Source organism: Letharia columbiana (genome assembly GCF_014066305.1).
Source record: "Letharia columbiana isolate WasteWater2 chromosome Unknown Sc0000028_s0, whole genome shotgun sequence".
Taxonomy (NCBI): domain Eukaryota; kingdom Fungi; phylum Ascomycota; class Lecanoromycetes; order Lecanorales; family Parmeliaceae; genus Letharia; species Letharia columbiana.
The window spans coordinates 365,674-388,932 of record NW_023501070.1 but is presented as its reverse complement, the minus strand read 5'-3'; the positions used below and the strand labels follow the sequence as shown (position 1 = coordinate 388,932).

At 50.1% G+C, this 23,259-nt stretch overlaps 12 protein-coding genes across 12 annotated transcripts; 3 read left to right on the top strand and 9 right to left on the bottom strand.

Moving 5' to 3' along the window:
- Positions 1 to 205: 205 nt before the first annotated feature.
- Positions 206 to 2,272, bottom strand: HO173_008225 (uncharacterized protein; the record flags this gene model as incomplete). Its single annotated transcript, XM_037310125.1, has 1 exon — positions 206 to 2,272. The coding sequence occupies one exon, from the start codon at positions 2,270 to 2,272 to the stop codon at positions 206 to 208; it is 2,067 nt and encodes a 688-aa protein (XP_037163085.1).
- A 338-nt stretch (positions 2,273 to 2,610) lies between these two features.
- Positions 2,611 to 4,035, bottom strand: HO173_008224 (uncharacterized protein; the record flags this gene model as incomplete). Its single annotated transcript, XM_037310124.1, has 2 exons — positions 2,611 to 3,262; positions 3,413 to 4,035. The coding sequence occupies 2 exons, from the start codon at positions 4,033 to 4,035 to the stop codon at positions 2,611 to 2,613; spliced, it is 1,275 nt and encodes a 424-aa protein (XP_037163084.1).
- A 409-nt stretch (positions 4,036 to 4,444) lies between these two features.
- HO173_008223 (uncharacterized protein) lies at positions 4,445 to 5,166 on the bottom strand (the record flags this gene model as incomplete). The annotated part of the gene is made up of 3 exons (XM_037310123.1): positions 4,445 to 4,793; positions 4,859 to 4,956; positions 5,005 to 5,166. 3 exons carry the CDS (start codon positions 5,164 to 5,166, stop codon positions 4,445 to 4,447), a joined length of 609 nt encoding a protein of 202 aa, XP_037163083.1.
- A 239-nt stretch (positions 5,167 to 5,405) lies between these two features.
- On the top strand, positions 5,406 to 7,232 carry HO173_008222 (uncharacterized protein; the record flags this gene model as incomplete). Its single annotated transcript, XM_037310122.1, has 1 exon — positions 5,406 to 7,232. One exon carries the CDS (start codon positions 5,406 to 5,408, stop codon positions 7,230 to 7,232), a length of 1,827 nt encoding a protein of 608 aa, XP_037163082.1.
- Positions 7,233 to 8,217: 985 nt separating this feature from the next.
- HO173_008221 (uncharacterized protein) lies at positions 8,218 to 10,237 on the bottom strand (the record flags this gene model as incomplete). Its single annotated transcript, XM_037310121.1, has 4 exons — positions 8,218 to 9,559; positions 9,608 to 9,790; positions 9,845 to 9,872; positions 10,069 to 10,237. The coding sequence occupies 4 exons, from the start codon at positions 10,235 to 10,237 to the stop codon at positions 8,218 to 8,220; spliced, it is 1,722 nt and encodes a 573-aa protein (XP_037163081.1).
- Positions 10,238 to 10,885: 648 nt separating this feature from the next.
- HO173_008220 (uncharacterized protein) lies at positions 10,886 to 11,853 on the bottom strand (the record flags this gene model as incomplete). The annotated part of the gene is made up of 2 exons (XM_037310120.1): positions 10,886 to 11,631; positions 11,691 to 11,853. The coding sequence occupies 2 exons, from the start codon at positions 11,851 to 11,853 to the stop codon at positions 10,886 to 10,888; spliced, it is 909 nt and encodes a 302-aa protein (XP_037163080.1).
- Positions 11,854 to 12,726: 873 nt separating this feature from the next.
- HO173_008219 (uncharacterized protein) lies at positions 12,727 to 15,604 on the bottom strand (the record flags this gene model as incomplete). The annotated part of the gene is made up of 2 exons (XM_037310119.1): positions 12,727 to 15,321; positions 15,596 to 15,604. 2 exons carry the CDS (start codon positions 15,602 to 15,604, stop codon positions 12,727 to 12,729), a joined length of 2,604 nt encoding a protein of 867 aa, XP_037163079.1.
- Positions 15,605 to 16,615: 1,011 nt separating this feature from the next.
- Positions 16,616 to 18,793, top strand: HO173_008218 (uncharacterized protein; the record flags this gene model as incomplete). The annotated part of the gene is made up of 3 exons (XM_037310118.1): positions 16,616 to 16,918; positions 16,974 to 18,434; positions 18,491 to 18,793. 3 exons carry the CDS (start codon positions 16,616 to 16,618, stop codon positions 18,791 to 18,793), a joined length of 2,067 nt encoding a protein of 688 aa, XP_037163078.1.
- A 491-nt stretch (positions 18,794 to 19,284) lies between these two features.
- On the bottom strand, positions 19,285 to 19,865 carry HO173_008217 (uncharacterized protein; the record flags this gene model as incomplete). The annotated part of the gene is made up of 4 exons (XM_037310117.1): positions 19,285 to 19,335; positions 19,386 to 19,448; positions 19,586 to 19,753; positions 19,815 to 19,865. The coding sequence occupies 4 exons, from the start codon at positions 19,863 to 19,865 to the stop codon at positions 19,285 to 19,287; spliced, it is 333 nt and encodes a 110-aa protein (XP_037163077.1).
- A 677-nt stretch (positions 19,866 to 20,542) lies between these two features.
- On the bottom strand, positions 20,543 to 21,850 carry HO173_008216 (uncharacterized protein; the record flags this gene model as incomplete). The annotated part of the gene is made up of 4 exons (XM_037310116.1): positions 20,543 to 20,818; positions 20,895 to 21,556; positions 21,615 to 21,730; positions 21,783 to 21,850. 4 exons carry the CDS (start codon positions 21,848 to 21,850, stop codon positions 20,543 to 20,545), a joined length of 1,122 nt encoding a protein of 373 aa, XP_037163076.1.
- A 384-nt stretch (positions 21,851 to 22,234) lies between these two features.
- Positions 22,235 to 22,790, bottom strand: HO173_008215 (uncharacterized protein; the record flags this gene model as incomplete). The annotated part of the gene is made up of 4 exons (XM_037310115.1): positions 22,235 to 22,297; positions 22,352 to 22,523; positions 22,635 to 22,664; positions 22,714 to 22,790. 4 exons carry the CDS (start codon positions 22,788 to 22,790, stop codon positions 22,235 to 22,237), a joined length of 342 nt encoding a protein of 113 aa, XP_037163075.1.
- A 228-nt stretch (positions 22,791 to 23,018) lies between these two features.
- Positions 23,019 to 23,216, top strand: HO173_008214 (uncharacterized protein; the record flags this gene model as incomplete). Its single annotated transcript, XM_037310114.1, has 1 exon — positions 23,019 to 23,216. One exon carries the CDS (start codon positions 23,019 to 23,021, stop codon positions 23,214 to 23,216), a length of 198 nt encoding a protein of 65 aa, XP_037163074.1.
- Positions 23,217 to 23,259: the final 43 nt, after the last annotated feature.

The following is a 23,259-nucleotide window of genomic DNA, read 5'->3' as shown; positions in this document are numbered from 1 at the left end:
ATCTTCTTCGATTTTTTCTTCAAGGGCTCCATGATGCACGAAGGTAGGGTCGATATTCATGTCCTTATGAGGAAAAGGGGAGTCAAGTCTGGTATTCCGAAAGTCAGCATGCTGAATCTTACAATAATCATACATCGTGCCTCATTATCCATCAAGCCTTTAGTAATCTCTTCGTGACTCTTCAATCCTTTTCATCCAATTTGATCTACGCGCGTCCCTCCTGCCCAATGCTAACAACTTGCCCAACAGCTCTCACGAGTGCGTCGTTCTTGCCCAAATCGCTCCCTTCACACATCCTAATAAATCTCACCACCTCACTTCTCAGCTTACATTCCAAGTCCTCGATCCTCTCCCTCCATCCTCGTGTCTCTGACCGCGTCCAGGATGAGGGCAAACCTGGCCTGGTAGTTGGTGTCTGCAAGCCAAGCATAGCGCGGGCTTTTGCTGGGATGTATGACATGTTGGGCGACAAAGGCGAATGTGTCTCAACAGAGGAGATTGGTGGGGAACAGGATGAAGGCGAGGGTAGGTGGATCGCGGAGATATAATGAAGAGCTAGGTAAGTGGCTTGAAGTGATGACAGGAGTTGGGACGAGGCGTGGGGGAAGATGATGTGGAGAGAGCGCATGATGGTGGGAGGAACAGGGAAGTCTTGTCCAGATGCTGCTTGAAGGGGAAACTTTGGTGCAGAGTGAGTGGGATGACTTGATAGGGGACCGTTGAAGTTCGAATAGCGGCTCGGGGGTCCCGGCGGTGTTTCCCGTGGAACTCTACGTTGCCCGGCTGGGAGACATATCTGGAAGATCACCGGGCTGTCAAGTTGCAAGTTTACCTGTGGAATGCTAGCAACCGAGGCTTCGAGCTCTGTTATGATCCGATAGGTGAATTCGCTCGGCTGAAGTTGAACAGGTGCCGTAGGCCTGGGGGTATCTGCTCTGACCGGACGGGTTGTCTCTAATGGAACGCGTCTTACATTAACTGTTGACGATGGGTTCGAGCTTGGGGGTGTCTGAGTCCAGGTCTGTTTAGCCTTGATCCTTTCATATGCCTCGTCATATTTTCCGTTTAAGACGGACTCTATGCCAAGCCCAACCACTGATGCTGGGGTCGGAGGTGGTGTATGTGGGTAAGCAATCGAGAAGCCTCGATCAGGGCAGACCGACGTCGATGTTTGGAAAGTATTAATCGCAACGCGGCGACGTGGTGTACTGATCACCTGAGGCTTTGATGGGCTTGTTCTGATTGTGATTGCGTGCTTCAAATCATTAACATGGACTTCGGTAACTGTTTTCTGCATTTCTTGCAGCTTTAGGATACTCACTGCTTCTTGAATCTTGTCCTGTTCTGACAAATCAAGCCAGAGTCTAGGTTTGCTCTTTATGGGCTCAGAATGGTAAGGCCTAGCAGCAGAAACATTCGACGTGCTGTCTGACCTAAAACTAAGATCTAAGTCCTCTGCGTGCCGTTCAGCTTCATGTCTAAGCTCCCATGATCCCGTAGTCCTATGGAGGGGCCTTGACCCTGGTCTGCTTCGTGGGTCACCATAGGATAGCTGTCGGCGTGGAACCCTGCGATGTGCATGTAATGTTTGATCGGTCTTGTCAGAAGGGTTCGTGGGCGCATAGTAGATATACCCGGATGAGTTCTCGCTACGCATTGGTCTATTGAGATCGAAGCGTTGGATGCCATCTTTCGCATATCGGTCAACTTGACTGGCAACGAGCTCTCTAAATTCAAAAGGTGATCGCAGAGGCTTTAGACGGTCAAAATCAAGTTGATCCTCAGTAGCTTCTGCAGGACCCGCTCGCTTCGGCGACACTGCCTTTGCATCCGAAAGATCTAGTAATGGCTGTGACAAGCCAGTCGTGACCAAATTGTTACATGAGGACAGAGGGCTGGGTAACGGAGGTGTAATCGGGCCTTTCAACCGTTTCGCCGAGAAGATACCAGAAAATACTCGTGGATGGGGTTCGTCCGGGTCTCCAACCCTTCCGGCGGTTAGACTCTGATTTGATCTTTTCTGTGGCAAGGTCCACAAAGTATGTGGAGGTTGCGAACAGCTCCGTTCCTCCACGTTGGTCGTACTATTGTTGTGCCCAGTGCTAGTAAGTCTGCTGTTCGTGCCAGCAAGGAAATCAGGTTGAAAAAAACTTATCTCTTGTTGGCTTGTCAACAATGTAAGAGATGATTCTGAGGAAGGGCATTCTCTAGAGAGGTGCTGAACATCCATATTGGGCTGACCAGAGGAATTTGCTGATGAGAACAATGACATGGTAGGAATAAGACATCGTCGAGATATAAGAGCATGCCTCGCCCTTGACACTTGATCGAAGGGGAGTTTCGTCCCTCGAATACTATACAGACATTGTAGTCAAAAACGAGGAAGGTGGTGTGGCATCATGCAAGGTACAGAATTCAAGGAATGAACGATGGACCCACGCACCCCCTTGCAGCCAAGCTGCACCTGATTGTAGCGATGCATCTGCGCTATGCCAAATATTGGCTTTCTAGTCGACTTCCCAAGCTCCCAGGATGAAGTCTTGCAATATGGTAGTTCAAGTCTGCGGTATTGGCATTGGCCCAATTTAGCCTCAACAGACCTGACAACAGCTACAGAGGCTTCCGCAAGAATGTCAACGCGGCCACACACAGAGCCTCATAGCCTACCCTCAACGTAGGCTGCACAGTAGGCCCAAAAAACGCCGAGTGGTTAGCCGGTACGTCCTCGAAGAGTCTGTCTTCTTTTTCGGCGCGATCCCATAGTTCATGATCAACGCCTCCAAAGAACCAGAAATTGTAAGGCTTTCCTATACTTGACGCCAGGATGGAAACATCTTCACTGCCATTGGTGGGAGGCTGCTCTGAGTCGAACTCTTCTTTAAAGAATTCCGTGAAAGAGGAAGCAAGGCGGCAAGCGATGTTCTCGTTATTGACAGTGGGTGGAAATCGTGTTGTGGGCTCAATAAGCGGCTCTTTCGGCGAGTTGCTTGCTTCACATTCTGCCTTGACAATTCGTCGCATGGCAGCCAGCACTTTCCCCCTCGTGCGTGGAGAAACGGTCCTGATGTTGACTTTCAGTATGGCATGATCTGCAATTACGTTCTCCGTTGACCCAGCCTGCACACTGCCCACCGTCACCACAGCCATTTCCGATGGGTCTACCTCACGACTAACAATAGTTTGTAGACGGAGTATAACATTAGCTGCCAGTACCACTGGGTCAACGGAACGATGTGGCATAGAGCCATGACCTCCCCTACCCCTGCAAATTGGAATCAGTATGACTTCTTTAGAGCAGAAACTTAAGTTGCAGAACAAGATTGAGAATATTGTGAGTATTTGCTCTCGAGGCATGTCTTGCGACTCAACCATGGTATAGACTGGGGGGAACTGCTCCGGAAAGCGCACTTACCAGACCGTAATCTTGAAGCTATCGGCGGCGCCCATTATCACCCCTTTTCGGTTGCCTACACGCCCTGCGCGCAAAGGCAGAACATGTTGTCCAAGAACGTAATCAGGGATAGGGATTTTGTCGTACAGACCATCGTCTACCATAGCCTGGGCGCCTGCTGCTCTTTCCTCATTCGGCTGAAACAAGACGATCAAGGTGCCGCTCCAAGCATGTTTGATATGGGCCAAGTGCTCGGCCGCTGCAAGTAGGCATGTTATGTGCATGTCATGCCCACAGGCGTGCATGACGGGTTTCTCAATTCCATCGGCTATGTCCTTCATGGTGACCTTTGATGCGTAGGGTAGACCGGTCAATTCGAGGACTGGAAGGCCATCCATATCAGCGCGTAAAAGGACAGTGGGGCCTGAGCCATTCTTGAGGACGCCAACAATTCCATGCCCTCCGATTGCTTTGAAAAGTTCATATCCTGCTTTGACAGATTCGAGGTGCGAAGCTATGGTTGAGGCCGTCTCGCGTTCTTGGAGTGAAAGTTCGGGATGAGAGTGAAAGTGTTTGTAGAGTGTTTCATATCTTGTAAGATCCGGTTTGTCGGACAGCAAGCTGATGAGTGATTGCTCTGCCATTGCAATGGTGAAAAATCAAATCAAGGTGTAATTGCGTGGAAGGAAATTCAATCCGTCGTACTCCGTAAATCGTACTCTGCATGCCGGCATCGGCCCCACGCGGGACATTTCCCTCTACCTTCCCAATAAGGGCAAGATCTGCGCCTGCTTTCACTTTGCTCTCATAGTCTTATAGACCACAGACCTTTTCTCTGTTGTGCGCGGTAGTCTACCTATAAAATTGCATGCACTCGAAGGACTGCAATCTTCAGAGATGACCGCACAACATAAAGAAATCCCACACTTCATCAACATGTGCTTTTGAGTCCACAAGGGTTGAACTTGGCAGGAACTAGATGAAAAATAACGCGGTGCAACCAATTTCTTTAGATAATCCGGGAGGACATTGTCTCGACGAATGCATGTGCACCTAAACAGCTTTCCTTATTCTTTTCCGGGCCCTTCGAATCTCGATCTCTACTTCGCTGATTTCCTTTGAAATACTTGCCAATGCCGGTATGAGATCAGCGACTGCGTCTTTGAAATTGCTCTGCGAAGTCCTTAACGCTGGAGGAACTAGGATCCCAAACCAATTCAAAGGATCACGAGTCATATTCGACGCAGACTCTGCGTCTTCGGAAGGAAGTTGAGTGTTGTCCATCACGGTTGACTCCTTGGAAGTGTCGACCTCATCATCATCATCATCATCAGAACCTAGGACAGATTCCTGAGCTTTAGGTTCCTGAGTGGAGAATGAGGGTGTCGATTGACTGGTGAATCTGTGCCGGAATTAGCACCTTTTGTGCATCATACACCGAAGTATACTACAATAAGGACGCCGTACACACGAGCTGATGCTTGCATTCTATCATCGTAATGATCCTGGCCGTAGCGGACGCGGTTTGGATTTGAAAAATTGGCTTGAGCAAGTGATAGATAACCCTGTGCAGACTGAGAATGAGTCCAAAACTCGGCTAAATCGATCCTTACCCTAGAAAAATGTTGAGCCAAGGACTGCTGTAGAGTTTGGTACTGGTTTAGAAGATGGAGGTAGCGCTCTAGAAGATCGTCGAGGGAGCGGACCAATGTCTCCTTCCTTTCCACTTGCTTACTGGCGTGCACTACTGTGGATGGATGGAGGGTTTCCGCCATTATATCATTCAGCCAACCCAGAGGTCTTTAATGGAGTAATATTCGAGCAGCGTAGGAGTATTACTGAAGGTAGAGCGAAGGCTATGGAAAATGAAGTAGTAAGTTGATATCAGAGTCTGGCCGGATTTTAGCGCGATTAACGCCTAAGCCATCGTTTTCATCATGGTGGTGGAGACATCATGTTGACAGCCAACATTACTCTGGGTTAGCGAGTTGGACCACCCGGTCACAGCATCGGTATGCCCTTCCAGAGGCTGCCAATGTCGAGGCTACTGTCGTCTACTCGCCCATTGAGACCACCCAGGTCTGCCAAACCGCTAGCTGGGCCCCGACTCTTCACGCAGAATTCCCAATTACTCCTCGTATCTGGTGTCTCTCCGCGACCGCAGCTACCTTTTCTTCATCCTGCCACTGGCAGCAAAAATCCTCCTTCAGCAACACGGAATCAATTCCAGAACCAATTGTCCCGCCTCATAACCACGGAAAGAAAGCTTTATTTCAAAGATCAGTTATGGAAGGGAGCCAAATATAGCGTGTATGGCTGGGCAGGCCTGTTACTACTGAGCATCATGGCATTTGGTCTCCGAAATGAGGTCTTGGAACGTCGATTCCCGTCTCCTCCAGAATGGAGTATGATAAGTCGAATCATTTACCGCAATGCGAATGACCTGGAACATCTAGATCCCAGTGGCACCGACCCCACAGATTGGTCTAGCGCAGGCGATTGCAACCGCCGATTACTCAAGCGTCTCGAGGATCCCGCCGTAGATGGTCGAGATCTACGGCCCTTGTTACAGGAGGAAGGAGACATATATGTTGCTGGGTCTGGCAAAGCTGGACTAGACGTCTCCTCCAAGTCGGAACCCTGGAGGCGTGGTTACTACACTTGTCTTATGGGTATCGCAAAGGCATCTGAAAATAGAGAAGGCTGGGTCTGCGATACCACAAGAAATAAGACTTTCCCACCAGAATACTTGATCGGGCCTTCGAATCCACGCCCGAAGCCTGTACCTTACGGGGCGCCACCTGCTCCTCTTGAAGAAAATTGTGTTCCGGACTTTTCACCGGCCGAGAACCATTACATGAAGATTCTTACTACCCAAGGATTCAATACACGCCAGCGTCTTGACGCTGCGTTAGCTTATGCTGATTGGCTTGACTTCAAAGGCCTTTCTTCAACGGCAGAAGAGATGTACAGTTGGGGCCTCGATATCGCAATGGGGGCGCTACCAGTGGGGGTCAATAATATCATAGACCTCAAGTCTGGGGTTATCGACCAGAGAGCCACTTATATATCCTCAAATGTACTGCTTGCAACAACTTCGCTAGCCTTTCATCACGCTCGGAACAACAACCTTGCGGCGGCTCTGCCTATCTACCTGTCTGTCTTACGAGCTAGAAGACAACTCCCAGCGCTTTCATCGCAGGACCGAACAGGGTCTAATTCACTTGAGGGATCATCGATTGCCCAAGTCCTCTTGTTTTTCCAATCCATGATTGTCACACCACCATATCCCCCGGCGCCACCTACCGGCGATGAGATCGCATTCCGGACGTCAGCTGCGAAATGTGAGGAAGCTGGCGTAATGGCCCATGTTGGTGAAATCTTGTTTGCCTCATCCTCTGCGGGCTCGTCTGCTAAAGTTTCATCCGATACCGTCAGAGGGTCATTGGTTTCTTCTAGATCAGTGGCCGGTCAGTTGAAGAGTCGACAATCCGGCTTAAGCTGGACTCGTGACGCTGTAGATTTGGCTGAAGCCACCCTTACATTAGCAGACAAAGATGATGAAGAAACCCGAGACAAGTGCTCTCAATGCCTTGCGCTTGGCATGGACAATTGGTCCAAGATGGTCGCGAAGTTGCTCAAAGACGAGCGAAAAGCTAAGGCAGAAAAGCAGCCGATGGCCAGCAGCAGTCGGCTTTGGGGTAGCTCTGCAACGGTTGAAGATGAAGGGAGATGGGAGCGCGAATTCCAGGTGGTAGACGAGAGACTCGAGAACGTCCGAAGGCTACTTAGTAGAGAGGCTGACAGAAAGGAAAGCAAGAGTGGCTACTTGTTCATGTAATCGGCGCCCATCGCGGTTGCATGGCCACAGGACAAGAACATGGCGTGAGGAGTGTGATGCAGTCTGCCTACGATGGACCAGCGTTTCGGGCGATGCATAATCGCTCCATGTCAAATCGATTGATATGGCTTCCGCAAGGCTTGTGTTTTGGACATTGTTTTATGAATAATAAATCAATCTAATATCGGCGCATCTCTTCCCACAGATTGAGCGGTGATTGGTGGGCACTCTGTGCTGGCAAAGCTAGTGCAACCCGTGCATCTCACTCCGCGTCGTGCCGCCATCAACGGCTTTCTCGCCCTAACTTCGATATCGAACCGGTCTGGACTACAGTTGAACCTGAAAGTAAAAGGTCGAAGGTCAGACGGCGGCCGCTTGTCAGGGCTACCGCGCTACTCTCGCAACTGAGCGCGGAGATTTCTATAAACGGCCTTCATTGTGTGAGACTCAATAGCGCGACCCCACAAACTGGAAGATGCTTAGATTAGGCGTTCTTCAGTTGATATCTACGTGGGGACCGTATTCTTGTCTAGAGATCAGGCCATAGCGAATACATTCTTTCGGACGCAAGTCTGAACGCCGGGATGGCCGTGATTTCGGAGGCTTGGTAGATGTTGCGGCAGCCGAAAGTATGGCCAGGGGTTCTTGACGGCCCCTTTGGACTTGTTTAATGTTGCACAAGGCTTCGCGGATAGGTTACTTGTTGAGTTGTTTGTTGCGTAGGACCGACAAATAAAGGCACATTACGATCGGGGCGCAGCGCTTTGGGTGATACGAGCAGCGAATCGCGATGCTCGCTCGCTGGGGACAAGTTATTTCATAAAGGAGGAGGAAGGTGGCTTGTTATGGATTTCGAGTGCAAGATCACGTAAATTGGCAAATCAACCCGGAGTTTTCAGCGTAGTCAGCTAAATCGAGAATGATACAATGCAAACAAGATCTAGTCTATGTTTCTAAGTCAACGTCACCACCCATTCGCACGTCTCTACAACCGATCCAAAAGCCCTTGGCTTTCCAACATCAACACAATCTGATGCACCACACCCCTCACGCTCGTCTTCTCGATATCCACCACCAGATCCGCCTTCGAAGGCGCCTCATACGGATCATCCACCCCCGTAAACCCCTTGATCTCCCCGCGTCTCGCCTTCGCATACACCCCCTTTTTATCCGTCCTCTCACTGAACTCCAAACTCGTCGCCACATGCACGAGATAGAAACTCCCATGCTGGCTGACCGTCTCCCTCGCGCTCTGTCGACTTTCCTCAAAAGGTGCGATGGGCGCCGCGATGACTGCCGCGCCTGCTTTTGTGAGTTCGGCGGCCACGAAAGCGATGCGCTGGACGTTCTTGTGGCGGTCGGAACGGGAGAAGCCGAGTTCGGAGGATAACTCGCTGCGGACTGTGTCTCCCAAGAGCAAGGAAACAGGACGGCCGCCTTGCTGGTGTAATGTCACGTCCAAAGCCCGGGCTATGGCGTCTTTGCCGCTGTTCTGATAGCCGGTCAAGAAGACGGTGAAGCCTTGCTTGAACCTTGCTGGATGGGATTCTCGGAGCACGCGCACGACTTCGGGGTAGGAAAACCATTCGGGGATGTCCCTGCCTGAGCGGAGACGCGAGCGAAGCTCGGTACCGCTGATGTTGAGAGTTCGCACGCCGGAAGGGACTTCGTCATCGGGCTTGTACTCGTCGCTATCGGGAAGGTAGATCATCTGCTGGAATGGTACGACTTCTATTCCTAGTTCCTCCCTGTATTTCTCCACGGCATACTGTGCATCATACGCACCATAAAAGTCCTTGCCAGCGCTGTTCTTGCCAGGTCCGGCATGGTCACGGCCCACTATGAAGTGCGTAGCGCCGTGATTTTTGCGGATTATGGCGTGCCAGATTGCTTCTCTTGGTCCGCCCATGCGCATGGCTAATGGGAGCAAGCCGAGTACAGCCATACCGTTGGGGTAGCGCGGGAGTAGAGCTTGGTAGACACGCACCCGGGTGAAGTGGTCGATGTCGCCTGGTTTGGTTAAGCCGACAACAGGGTGGATGAGGACGTTAGCTTGGCGAGCTCGGGCAGCCCGGACGGTCAATTCTCTATGGGCTCGATGCATGGGGTTGCGAGTTTGAAAGGCAACAACGCGCGACCAGCCGAGTTTTTCAAAGTGAATTCGGAGTTCCGCTGGAGTGTAGCGCAAGGCGACGTAGTCGTAGTGATTGAGTCTGGAAATGGCATCGATCTTGCCGCCTACGTAATAATCTTGGACTGTGTTGTTCAAGTATTTGATTGCGGGATGCTCTGGGTCTCCACCGAATACTTCTTTGGCTTCCTTTTGTCTGCGTCATGTTAGAAACAGCCTGCCAAGAAGGGATTGAGCAACTGACTTGTCGGGCTTGTAGACATCATCGATGGTGATGATAGCAAGATTTCGATCATCTCGAAAATCCGTAAGCGTCACACGTACCCCTGCCCTCAGGTTGACCCTTTCAATTGTCTTTTCTGAAACGTCCAAACATATCGGCATGCTGAAAAGGCTACCGTCTGCTGTGCGCACATTTTCAACGACCCTTTGTTTTTATTAGCGGAAGATCTTCGCTCTCCGGGGCTGCATGGTGACCTGCGAATTGTAGTCCTTTTCATTGAGAAAACCTGGTGATGGTGTTAGTGGCATGATCCATACATGATCAGTCAATAAAACAGTTCTTCATTCTGTACTCCGCAGACGACATGGAGGAGTTTTTTTTGAGATTGAATTGCTTTCTCCAATTCTCCTTCATCTTCTTCTTCTTACGAGTATTGACGAGACAAATCAACTGCTAGGTCTACTCTTGGGACTTTGACACACCTTCCAACGGGGAAAATCCACCACTCATGATCAACTCTAAATCACACAATTGCCTCTCGGTAAGCACAATGGCTGGCAGCTTCTCGGCCTCTGCTGCCAGCTCGTCATGCCTTGATGCATCTCTGGCAAGCAGGTCCTTGAGGACACCGCCATGAGGTTGATTAGCCATGCCGATTATGTCCAGTAAAAGATATAAATTAGAGGTTAATGAACGTGAAAATAGCAGCGAAGATGTAGATTATATCGGAGGGTTTATGGCAACTTCAGCAACTGTGGATTATCAAATCCGGAGGACAAAGATGGGTAGGTAAGTAAAAAGACTGGGGTTTGTAATACTCTAGATTTCCTGCGATTATGTATGGAAGGTCAGATCATTTCAGGTCGGGTCTGTAGAAAAGGAAATTCGATCCAATGGCATGTTTTGTGTTGTGTGAGAAATATTGTTGAAGGGAGCGACAACGGCCTCACATATGCATAAAGATAACCGAAGCTCGGCACTCCCCTTCAACCTCTGCAGCCCCCCACATCCCACCCCCACCCCCCAAAGCCCTACCGTATCCTGCAGGATGTGCTGTTGGTGCCGTGCATGTCTACTGCACTCAGATCATGGTAGAGTGCAAATTGCGAACGATTCAACTAGATCATCTATACTCTATTCTCAAATAAGTCTATCCATGCCCGTTGCTGTGCTCATGCTCGCTACAAGCCCATCAGCTTTTGCCCTCGTAAATGCTTCTGTAATTCCTCCCAAGCGCCATGCTGAACACAAAGACCAAAAACACAAAGAGAACCCCCCGAAGAAAGCAGCGTTGGAACATCATGATTCAATCTCCAATCCGGATTCCAAAGCTTGGTGCAATGCCTCCTGCTGCTTCTTCATCTCTTGTTCTTTCAAGAATTGGGCAAACTTGGACCGTGGGTTATGAATACCGCACTCAGTCTTCTGTTGACCCTGCCACCGTCCGGCGCGCTCGCTTTCTCCTGTTTTGACCGGCTTTGTCGAATGCCAGTCACCAACACTCTTGTAGCCACGGTCCAGTAGCTCGTTGTAGGGAACATCGTTGGCCTTGATATAGTCTTGCACTTGCTCGAAAGACCAGTTTGCGAAAGGGTTCACTTTGACGAGGCCAGCTTCGTCAACTTCAATTACGTCGATGTCGCCACGCTTGCCTCCTTGACTACGCCGACGCCCTGTCAAAACAGCACCGACTTGCAGTTCCCTATAAGCACGTTGCGCAGGTTCGACCTTCGCTAGCCAATCGTATAGCTCATCATTGGTTTCCCATAGCCTTTCACCGTGTTGCCGAGCGAACTCTTCCGCGGTATCAGAACCGGAGGGCTTGCGAACGTGGAGGGTGACAAGCGGGTATCGTTCTCTGATGCGGTCGATGAGGCTTAAGGTTTCGGGAAAGTGGTGGAGTGTGTTGAAGAAAAGAAGATCAACCATTTGTGGTCTCGGTATTTTCATCTTGGACAGCATGTCGAGGGTCGTAAGGCCAGTGAGACCAAAGGCAGTCTCTTGGAAGAGTGAGGGTAGAGTCGTGATGCACCATTGTAATATTTCTATGAGCTCCATGTCAGCCTGAGATTTTCCACTTGTGGAGAGAAAACTTGGGTCATACCCTGTGGCTCAAGATTCTGTAATTGACGATTCAAGAATGCTAGATGTGGTTTTGTGAGGTATATTTCTGGGATGCCTGCTTGGCTAGAGCTGCCGCTAACATAACCGGATTCGACATCGCGGGCACCATCGTGCTCGAGATCATAGACTGGAGAAGAAGCCATGCTACACGTTTGATTTGGACAAGAAAGAGAAAAATAGATGCAGTATATGTTGCCACCAACGGTTCAAGAGCTGAGGAGGGAAAATGTCGAAGACAATTGGCAGTGACAGGTAGGAAACAGTGTGAGAAGATATTCCGAGGAAGATGGTATGAACCAACATGAGATATATAAGCTCCGCAATGACATTATTCATCGTAGGCGTTCATACATCGCTATCACAAAATCCGCTATGGAATTGCGTGCTTGCCGCTAATGATCGGCTCCTGACAAAGCCCCCTCGGCCAGGGGAAAAGCTTTCGGGAAAAAAAGAAACGATGATGTGATCTGCTTCTCGCTCCTTTTGGCTGATTTTGAAATCTCGCGTCTCTCCAGCAATGATCGATGGTTGACGTTGGAACTGGGACCTAGCTGTCGAACGTGGACGGTTAAAGAGAGTCACAAACCGGAGGTGCGAAGCCCCTCTACCCCAAGCACCTGCGAAACCCTGAGGGCATTTTGAGAACATCATCCGAACATAAGACGGATGGATGAATCGAAAGTAGCGCTTCGTACCGCATTCTCGTGCGAATGGTGATTTTGCATGATGGCAATGAAGAGGAAGAGTCTTCAAAGCGGAGAGCAGGCCGATGATGGTGGCGAACTTTTACGGGGAGCAGTAAATACTTTCACGCAGTATTTGGTCGAGCACAAACCACTCACCCAATCAATGCACTGGAAGATAAAAATATAGCATCGTTACGGCATCAATTGAAGCCTCTGAAATAGCATATAGACAAAAGTCGCATAAAGCAATCGCCTGCTGTGGTATCTTATTTCATACTTGATCAAACTCCAAACCCTTGACCACGCCCGAGCATGAAGACATTTGGCAGCTCATGACCTGCCACCCTGTCTGCCCAAGGATCTCTCAAGGCTACCCAGCAAATCTTCTTCCCCGTCCGTAAAGTGCTGAGTAGATCCGTCCGACTCCTCTGCAACCCTGGGCTCGACCAATCCATCTAGAGGATCATGGTCAACCGGTATTTGAGCGTTGACTCGGGTATCAATATTGGGAGCGGCCTCAACTGACCCACGATGAGCGCCCGGGATATGAGGCATGTCTGGCGCCGGGACTTGGTCTGTTTCCTTCGTGGTGTCGATTTGGGGCGGTAATCGAAAATGCTGGTCAGCGAGGGGTATATCCGGTGAGCTCGACATACTTCTTTCGATGGGTGTCGGTGGGCTCATAGTTGGCGCTTTAGGACTTAGGTAAGGGGCTTTGAGACCGAATGTATTTTCGATGGGTGTTGGTGGGCTTGGAGTCGGTGCCTGAGGGCTAGTAGTCACTCTCGTGTATGAGAATCTGCGCTCGGGGGATATGGCTTCGGGAAAAGGCTCGGTCGCTGGCCTTGCCCAGGGCTCTGTCATAGGTTGCTCCGCTATAGATTGCTCTGCTATAGATTGCTCTGCCATGGGTTGCTCGGCCATAGATTGCTCGGCCAATGGTTGCTCGGCCACGGATTGCTCGGCCATAGGTTGCTCTGCCATAGGTTGCTCTACCAGAGACTGTTTTACCAGAGTCTGCTCCACCATAGTCTGCTCTGCCACAGGCTGCTCAGTCAGAGGCTGCTCGGCTGTAGATTGCTCGGCCACGGGCTCGGACTCTTCAATAGGTTCCGTTACAGATTCTGTTGGAGGTTCCGATAGAATTTCCATTTCCGGCTCTCTCTTCGGCTCCGATATAGCTTCTGTCGTTGGCGGTGACATAGCATTTGTTGTTGGCTCTGGGGTGGCAGCAGAAGAAGACGCTGGCATAGATTCTGCCATGACCACCTCCCAATTATCTGTTCTGGGCTCCGGCACAGCTTCTTCTCGAAGGTCTGCGGGAGCGCCTGGCGTTTGTTCTGCAATAGCTTCCGCTCTTGAGACGGCTATACCCTCTGTCACATGTTCGGCTGGTACATCTGGCGTCGGCTCTGTCCGGGGCCTTGTTAAAGCTCCTGCTAGGCTTTCTGTTCGCTGCTCAGCCAAGCTTTCTGTGATCTCATCCGTCACAGACTGTTCTACAGGCTCTGGTAGAGGTTGCAAGGTTGCGTCCGGTGGAGGGGTCGTCATCGATCTCATTTGAGCTTCTGTCTCTGGCTCTGCTATCGATGCTGCATAGGGCTGTCCTACGGCAGCTTCCGACGGTCTTGGAATAGATTCTGGTGTGGGCATTGCCTCTTCTAAAACTTCTGCGGCGACCGGCGCAGCGACGTCTGTGATTTTATGTGTGTTTTGGGTGATGGATGCCACCGTAGGTTTGGAGAAGGATTGGCTCATGGGTTCGTCGTCATCCTCGTCCAGAAGCATAGGGTCTGAGCTATCTTCGCGAGTAGGCTCCGCCAGCGACGATAGTGGCACCTCTGACGGCGATGGAGTGGATGCCTGTGCAATTTCCGCGGGCTCGGCCTTCATATCATTGACGACTATTGTTGGAGGCTCTGGAGGTGATTTTGCCGGGGTAGGCGAGGGTGAAAGCTCTCCTTCCTCTCTATCGCCGTCTTCCCCTTCCTCGCCTTCACTACCTTCTTCGCTGCCTTCTTCGCCTTCTTGAACAATGTTCTCATCTCCCATTTCGGTATCCCCATCCGGTACTCCATGTTCCATCTCAGTGCTCTTGCCGTCGTCTACCCCAACAGTTGAGCCGTTGAGAACAGCACTGACCCCGTTGGCTGTAGCGAGGCCCTCTGCGCCAGATATAAAGGCGACCTTCTTTTTCCTCCCGCGGCCCGGGCCTTTGGCTTTCCTTTTCGGCGGAGGCGGTCTTCTCCTGTTGGCAGCAGGCACAGCTTGATCTCCAGCGATGACAACACCCTCAGCGTTGACTACCCCAAGCCCCTCCACTACAGTGCCTGGTGCAGGCGCTTGTGTTGGGCTGGTCTCTTCCTCAACAATCTCGCCATCTACCGCTTGGCCCTCAGGTACAAGGACCTCCCAGATGTAGCTGTTCCCCTCCGTATCGACCTTTCGAATCTTCGTTTTCCTCATCTGCACCGTGTTACCAAGAGGTCCGGTTGCTCCAGTATAGACAGATGGTAGGCCCTTCCGCCTCTTGGCCAAGAATTCTGGCTCAAGTCCCTCCATATCTTTGGGAACAACGGCCCACCTTTTCGCAACGAACCCCATATCAAGATCACCATCTGCGTCCTCATCGTCACCAGGCTCTTTCTCGTCATCCATCAGTGGGATGGCCGGCTTCTTGACTTGACCCATTCGCGCCGCTCGTAGCAATGCCTCACTCATTGGTGAATACATGTGGGCGTCTCGAGGCATTGGCAGCTCTGGCCATCCTGTATCACCGGTACCGAGCGGATCTAAGTTGTCCTTCTCCGGCGCGGCATTGACGTTGAATGATCTCTTCCTCCAATGGCGGACGGGCAGGCCTTCGAATACATCGTGGTCGATTTGAGTGCGGGTGGATCGAGCGCCAGTGCGACTGTTGCGATACTGGAATTTAGAGAAGATTAGCTTATTGTACTGCGCCTGAAAGTCTTTGGATAATTCGACTACCATCTTAGTGATGCGCGCGAAAAGACGGGGTGCCCGAGGGCATCCTATTATTTTTTGTAAGAGGACAAGGATATGGAGCGACGGCCATGCTGACAGCGTGACAATGATAGTATGAATCACATGTGCAAGGGCGGCAGAGAATACTTGCAGACGGTTCGTCATGATACACTGAAGATATATGCAAGGCGACGTGAATGGAAGATGCACTTACAGGGGCCATGGCGCGTGAGCCGTTCCTTCAGGCGGCGCTTTTGACTACACGGTCCGTAGGTAGGTATGTAGCACACACTGTGAATGAATGAGATAAGCGTAACACAGCGTCTAGCTGGCTTTCTGCACCAATATTTGAACCAAGTGGTGTAGCCGGCACGTTGTACTTGTTCCCTTCCGATACTTTGATATTTGATTCGAGCGTTGAACGAGGGGCAACTTGGGGAAGTCTAGAGTACTTTTACCTAAAGTGCTAATCAAGTAGACTGTAGAAAGAGAGAGAGAGAGAGAGAGTGAGAGGGAGTACGGTAGCCTAGATGGGCATTGAGGGAGATCCCGACAGGATAAGGTAAAGTACCTTAAGTTTAGAGTCCCTGAAGAAAAGTCTTGGCTGCCGTGGTACTGGTAAGCCTGGCAAATGGCAATTGATTAGCTACGGCATATCTTACCTTCAAAGTGGCATATCTTACCTACTTGTACTTTCCCGATGGCCTTTTCGCTTCCAACTTTTGGCTTTAGATAAAGTAGTAACTGGTCCAGACCCAAAGACTAACTGCTTCTTGCAGCTGTTAGTCTGCATAACCCACCCCCCTCCCCCCAACCTATGAGGCTTTGATCATCTAGGGAATCTATCACCAACTTGGGGACAATCATCAAAATTATCCTAGTACCTACCTTAGTACCTAGCACCTAGCCTAGGCATCCCTGGTGGTGCGAATTGCAAATGCAAATGCAAATGCAAATGCACACTGGGCCAGTGGGGAGAAGGCTGTGTTTTTGTCTTTCTGCCCCCATCCGCCTTATTTCTCGAACCTTTGAATCTTCAGGCTTTCTTCAGCCTTGACTTGTAGCATGTACAGTAGTATATCCTCCGACCCTGCTTTACTTTCCTTCTCGATTCATCTTCTTGCATTGCATTGCCATTTTTGGACCTTGTCTTTGGTGCTACTATGGTCGCGGCATCGGTGACATAGTATACGTATTTACTGCATCTGCATCTGCATACATATCAATTGACCACATGGACCAGCCGTTCAAACAAGAACCTGCCTGGGATCCATCGGCCGAGGAGGCTACGAGGAATCTGTCTCCGACCTCTGCAACAGAGAGAAGACATTCGTCATCAGCTAGCACTTCTACACTGTCGACGAATGACAGTAATGATGCCTCTGGTCCACGTGGTCGTCGCTCGAGACCCTCAGTGGCCTCGGTTTCGTCACAATTACCTACAGTGCGGGAGAAGAACCTGCAGAGGATCATATCCGAGGACAAGCCTAGCCTGTCTCACCTAACTTCAGAGGAAACGGTCGTCAGCTCCCAGAAGGTAAACGCACCTGATGCTATGTCCTTTTGCTCCCTGACTCGAGCGCGGTATACAGGTCTTGACAAGCTTCAATAAAGTGGCAACGCGAAACGTGGAAAAAGAAGAAGCCAGGCGTCAGCAGCTTGACAGATACAACCTGGAGAACGAAAATCAGCGTGAAGTGTACGAGCGACTCAAAAAGTGGGCGGATACCCAAGAGAAGGGGATGAAAGAATGGCTGCTTGCATGGCCCTCCCCTAAATATCGACAGGCCCCTCCGCCACACGTCGAGGAACTGAAATCCCTTGCCCGGCATTACTACCCACCTCGCTCAGAATTGAAATGCTATGTCTGCGACTTCGGAGAGGGTAGAGCAGAGCATAAAGTCGTCGATCTCGGTGAGCTAGAGGAGTACTGGCAAACAAAACCTGCTTGGGTGGACGTGAGATGGATCCATGCTCCGCTTGGCCTTGGGCTTACGCATTCTTCTGTCGAGGATATCTTTCTCCATGATGGTCCAACTGGTCGGGAATTCGAGAACGCTGGACGCTCTGGATGGCCGTACCTCGAAACCGAAGTTCTGAATTTCAGACACCGGGACAACTTTCAAACAATGCGCGACATCTACTTACTGCTTCATGACAAAAGTGAACTGCTAGATGATCTCAACGAGTCAACTTGGCGAGCCGACCGTAACGCCAGCTTACGAACCGATGTTGAATGGAGAGGCGGTCACCTTGCAATGGAACCTTCTTTCTGGAATCTCGTCGACGCGGATATGCCCTGGCAGCTTTCCGAAGGTCTTGCAATGGGGGCAATGGGGCCAAGAGATGGACTCCAGCCCATTCTCCGCCACGTCGACAAACAAGTTCTTTCCTCGCACCCCTTCTATAATAATGCTCAGCTCGTGAGGAGCCCCTTTCGCACATTTCACCGCTCCGACGGATTCCTATTGAGCCTCTCCCCCATGGCTGGTGTCAATTACCTGGATAAGAACTTTAATAGGCATCTCTCCGAACCCATCGACGCCCTCTTTGACAACGACGACGCCTCGGCTGTTGGCCATGTTTTCCAAGCTTTCGCAGACCAGGGCACGAATACTTGGCATTGGAAGACTGTCGAATGGTTTCTAGTTTATCTCATAACAGAAGTTGGCGTGACGCCTCACAACTTCAGGCAAGGCTGCAACGCACCTTCGTTTGAAAGTGCGTATTCTTCAGTCATCCAGGACTTAAAACGAAGACGATATGACCAGTGGAAGCCCAAAGTCACAGTGAAGCTTGTTCGCGCATACCTTAGTGGTATTGACGAGCTCACTACCATAAGACTGATCTTACAAAAGAAGGTCGAGCTCTTCAAAATCATGCAGCTCGATGTCAAAAGGTTTGAGACTGAAGACAATCGCTTCCGCAAGACACCTGATAATGCCGAGGGAGAATCATCAATGCAACGCTTGATTTGGGCAATGAATACGGTGAAGTACCAGCATGAATGTTTCGAGAGACTCTTGATTGATTTAAAGCAATCGATGGATGCCGTAAGCTTACCTCAGCCGACGCGAATGGATTCATCTGCTGACGTCCAAATTACCAGCTCTTCCAACTGCGTTCGATCGAACAGAATGAACTAGCGATAATTTCTGACAGCCAGAACAAAGCTATTCTCGTCTTCACCATCGTAACGGTCATTTTTCTACCCCTCTCCTTTTTCACCTCCTACTACGGCATGAACCTTACCGGCATCGTCAACACTGACAAGACCGAACACTATTTCTGGAAAGTCTGTGGCAGCGTCGCATTTCTTATTGTTCTGTTCACTGCCTTGGGAGCTTTCAGGCATAAGCTGAGGACCCTGCTTAGACATAGGATCATGAAAGCGCCTAGCGCAATGGTTTGAGCTTTTGTTCGTTTCTCCGGATGATTGTCTTTGCTGTATGTTTGGTTGGCTTCTTGGCATGGAAGAGGGCCTTTGGAGAGATATCCTTTCGATGATACACTGTTTTGGCGCAGCATGAGCGATCTCGGAGTCTTGGAATCTGCATTGCAGCATGATGATGATGAATTGGTTAGATGACCTTCGGCTTCTGTCTTTGTAATCCATTGCACTATACAGTACCAAGTATGATGTAGACATTCGATGCTTTCGTCACAACCACTCCATGTGAAGTTTATGATCTGCGTGAAGGAGGCGGGACACAAGATCGAGGCGCTGTACACACCGGATACCACGCAAATCTAATCAGGCGCTCAGACCAGCAACTTCAAAGATATGAAGGTCTCGTGAAATTTGCTTTGAGGTTGGGCGCACATTCCGTAGATAGCCCTGCATAGATACAGATGTTGAGGTATTTGCAACGCCAAAACACCAGACCACAAGCTTGGTGAGGTTCATTCCGTCGTTTGTCGTACTATGCCTCCGTCCTCGCCTGTTTGCTTCCCCTACAAGGACGTCAACCTGAAGCTTACCGGGCGGTGAGGCCGATGCTTACCGTCTTCTGCCCTTCGACTACTAGTCTGTCCAATTGGAAGAATTGACTGACCGTTGTTTGTCTCTGTAATTTTGACACGGGTCAGCATGCCACCCTGGCAGCAGCATGACTGAAAATTTTGCCCCGTAGCACCTCCATGACAGCATCTTCCCAACGCTTTCGCTTTCCTCAGTCGCAAACCATCATCTTGTCAGGCTCACCTTCATCATTTGCAGCTCTTTTAGCCCTCTCTGTATCAGCTCCTGTGTCTCCCTATCCCCAAGGTTTTTGTCATGGTTCTCTCTAAATGCGTCTTTTGTCCTTCGCTTTGCATATTCTCGGAAATTATAGGCAGCAAATTGAGAAGATTGTCGGAGGAGGGATCGGAACTATAGAGGGAGGCAGACAAGGTCAGTCATGACCTTACAACGCATGTGGGTGAGTGCCCACTAGTGACCTTGCTTGGAATGCAGTATCTCCTTTCAGAGCTGCCATTGACATCTTTGAGTGGTAGAAGTGGACTGCAGATGTAGGAACAGCTGCCCTTTGTATTCAGAAAACGCACAGTCCGACGATTTGTATCAACTCAGAAAAACTTTACGCAATTGCAAATTTTTCAGACCGCACAAACACTATAGATTTGGTAAACAACTGTTTGCTGTCAAAACCCGAGAGCTTTCATGTCCCCAAGGATCTCGAGATCTTGTCACGGCTTCTCCCGCTGGACCCCTGTTTTAGCGTGCATGATCGGCATTGTGTGGGCGTGTCTCAAATAAAGCTCAGGTGAACGCTTTTCGTTAGAGAAAGGCAATGAAGATACGCCCACGATGGTCTCCCAGATTCACTGGTTACCGTCGCTTCGATTTCCGTTGAGGAAAATTCCAAGGGAGTGTATTCTAATGTCTCTGATTGCGGGGCAAAGTGCTCTCTTTCTTTGCCAGGGAGTGCATGTGGAATTGAAGGCATTGTTAAGGGCCAGCTACCACATTTTTGCTCATATTTGGCATTGTAACGTGCATGAGCTCTATGGAGCAGGGGTAAGCCCTGCTATCTATGTTGAGTGACGCTACCGTTACCGCCCAGACGTCTTTAAGACTGTGTGGGGGCAACCCCAGACCTAGTTTCAATTGCGCCCGCTGTCACCATGGGAGCATGGCTTGGTCTCATATCATCATTCCTTAAGCAGCGCGGGGGCTTTCAGCACGGATTCCAGTCTCCCATCGGACAACCCTCGACATGTCATCCTCGTCCTGTGGTATGTCCAGCTCTGCCTCAAAGTATCCAGGCATATCGTTAACAAGCTGGAAAAATGCAAGCATGCTCTGGTGGGACCTTGGCATGATGCACTCGGTGAAGGCAGATTCGCCTGAGGAAAAGCAATTACAGCTGAGCTCCTGGCGACCGGCAAGAGGCGTCTCCACTGGGACACTGTGGATCAGGTAGGCACGGGCACGCTAACAAATGGGCACCGTTAGCAAAGATTCTCACAGACAGTGTAATTGATGCAAGAGATGAAACCAGGAACCTTACCTTTCCCCAAAAATCTATGAACTTCTCGTTATGGATGTCATCTTGGACCCTCCACACAAACCCCACGCCCACACAGATAGCCCTCACTTTGCTCTCCCAGTGTTTCCAATTCTGGTCCAGGTATCCCACCGCCTCCTCGGCCCCTTCCCCCAACCCAATCAGATCGATCATAGCATCTTGCCTCGCCAGCTTGACCAGCACCTCCTCGAAGACGCTCTTGACATGCTCTTTTGTGCTTCCATTTCCGGGTACACGATTTTTGACAGCATCGATCCTCATTGGATTACTGACGCCTGTCTTTCTTGGTAATGCGTTCCAACTCGTAATCGTCATCGCACGCTGGCCGCGACGGTACCACACGAGCTGGCCGAGATTGGCAATGACGATTGCCGTGCCCGCATTTGATTCTCTGGATTGAATAGCATGGACAAAGTCCAAAGCAGAGCCGGAAGCAATGGAATCCTGTGCTATGATACGATGGGCAAAGATTCCGAGATCCTGCATTGATTCACCAAAGTAGACGATTAAGCGTTTTGCGGTGGCGAGATTAGAGGAGGTGAGGATGGGAACATGTGGATCTGAGAGACCGACGTTCAATGGAAGTCGAGTGATGTTGAGGCCGGAAGCCTCGAAGCGCGCACTGAGCTCACTGCGAATGCAAGCTAGATATCGCGAATCGACAATTAGATGAGAAGGCAGTCAACTTGAGGGAAGACTGACTATCAAACGCTTCGCGCTGCATCTCTCGGACCCGTTCATTTTTGCTGATGAAGAAGTTGAATTCTTCGTCCGGGTGGGCGATGGAGCGGATTTGGTCTTTTTCGTTGATGTAGTACCTAATAAGATTCAGTATTTGGATCTAGTAGAGTAAGGAAGATAGTGGGTCACCCCAATTTCTCCAGATCCGCAGGAAACTTGGGGTCTTTGGGCAGACTGCTGCTCAAACGTCGAAACATGGCGAAGGTGGTTGGTTGATTAGATCTGGATGCAGGACGGTGTAAGTGGTCAAGGAATAGGTAAGAAGAGCAAGATGTTAAAAGAAGGATTTTAGATTAGGTTAATCAACAATACTGACGAGTGAATGATTGTCTTCACACTCGTTGGACCAAAATTAAGTAGGTAAGGTCGAAAACATAAGCGGCTAGCCGAAGTGATGCGGAATCAGGCACGGTCAAATGAATGTCAATATCAATTCATCAACGAGATGGGCGAAGATGCTCGGTTTTTTGCTGAGTGCGATGTGAACGCCACCATTGGATTTCTCTGAGAATATGCTCATCATTCTCTGCCATGCTATGCCTTCACATATGTACAATGTCATCTTCGCCCGGCAATTTCTATCACCAACTAGCCTTTTTGACACCGGGTATATTCCCCTCGAGGGCATTCATTCTAAACGGATACTACACGCACATTAGTTGTCCTTGACACAAGCTGTCATATGGAGTTGGACTCACCCTTGCCATCCTGAAATCCTTGAACACGCCCCTCGATTTCCCTCCCTCTATACATCTGTTATTGATCTGCGTAGACCTAGTGTAGCAGTGCATCTGCGACAGTTGTAGTTGCGCTTGGGCGCGCGCTCGTCCTGGGAGCGTAGTGTTTCTGATGATGTAGCGGAGGGCTTGTCTAAAAGTAGTCGCACCCATCAGCAACTCATAAGGTACTAACCTGCTCACCAGCATCCCGACGAGCCCATTGAAGACGATGTATACGTATGATAGGAGGTGATCGCTTTACCTTTCTGTCTCGTACTGCTCGAACACTTTTCTAAGAGCAGTCAGTATTCTTCGAGCTCAGGAGATCGAGTAGGACCCACCGCTTTGTGTGATCTCGCAGCACTCTCACGTTGATGAAGCAGCTGAGATCTAGTTTCTTTGCCCGGAATTGCGACATAACTGATGCGCAATGACTCAGAATCACCGAGCAATATAATATTTACTTGATTCTTGTTTCTATGTACATAGAATATTCGGTCCTTGCCGTAAAAACTTTAGTGTATAACCAAGAACATTGCCCCTCAAACTGCACGCCCGATTGTTTGTTCGAACTGCGGCACAACGAACCCTCCCTGCTACTTTCTCCTTCCTGTGAACGCCTTTTCGCCCCTCCATTGCCTCTACGATGTCCATTACAAGTCAGAATGCATTAATTGGCACACCCCATGTCATAACGACCATGCGTTTTCTTTACGATGAAAGCTTTCGGGAGATCAAAGGGGATATTGATGCTCCAGCAAATGAAGCACACGCCATTGGTGAAGTAAGAAGAGATCGTGCTGGGAGCGAGGGTTTCACGAAGCTTTTTGGCATGTGCTTCTGAGCTGAAGCACGGTATGAGCCCGATCACAAGGATTCTCTGAGCT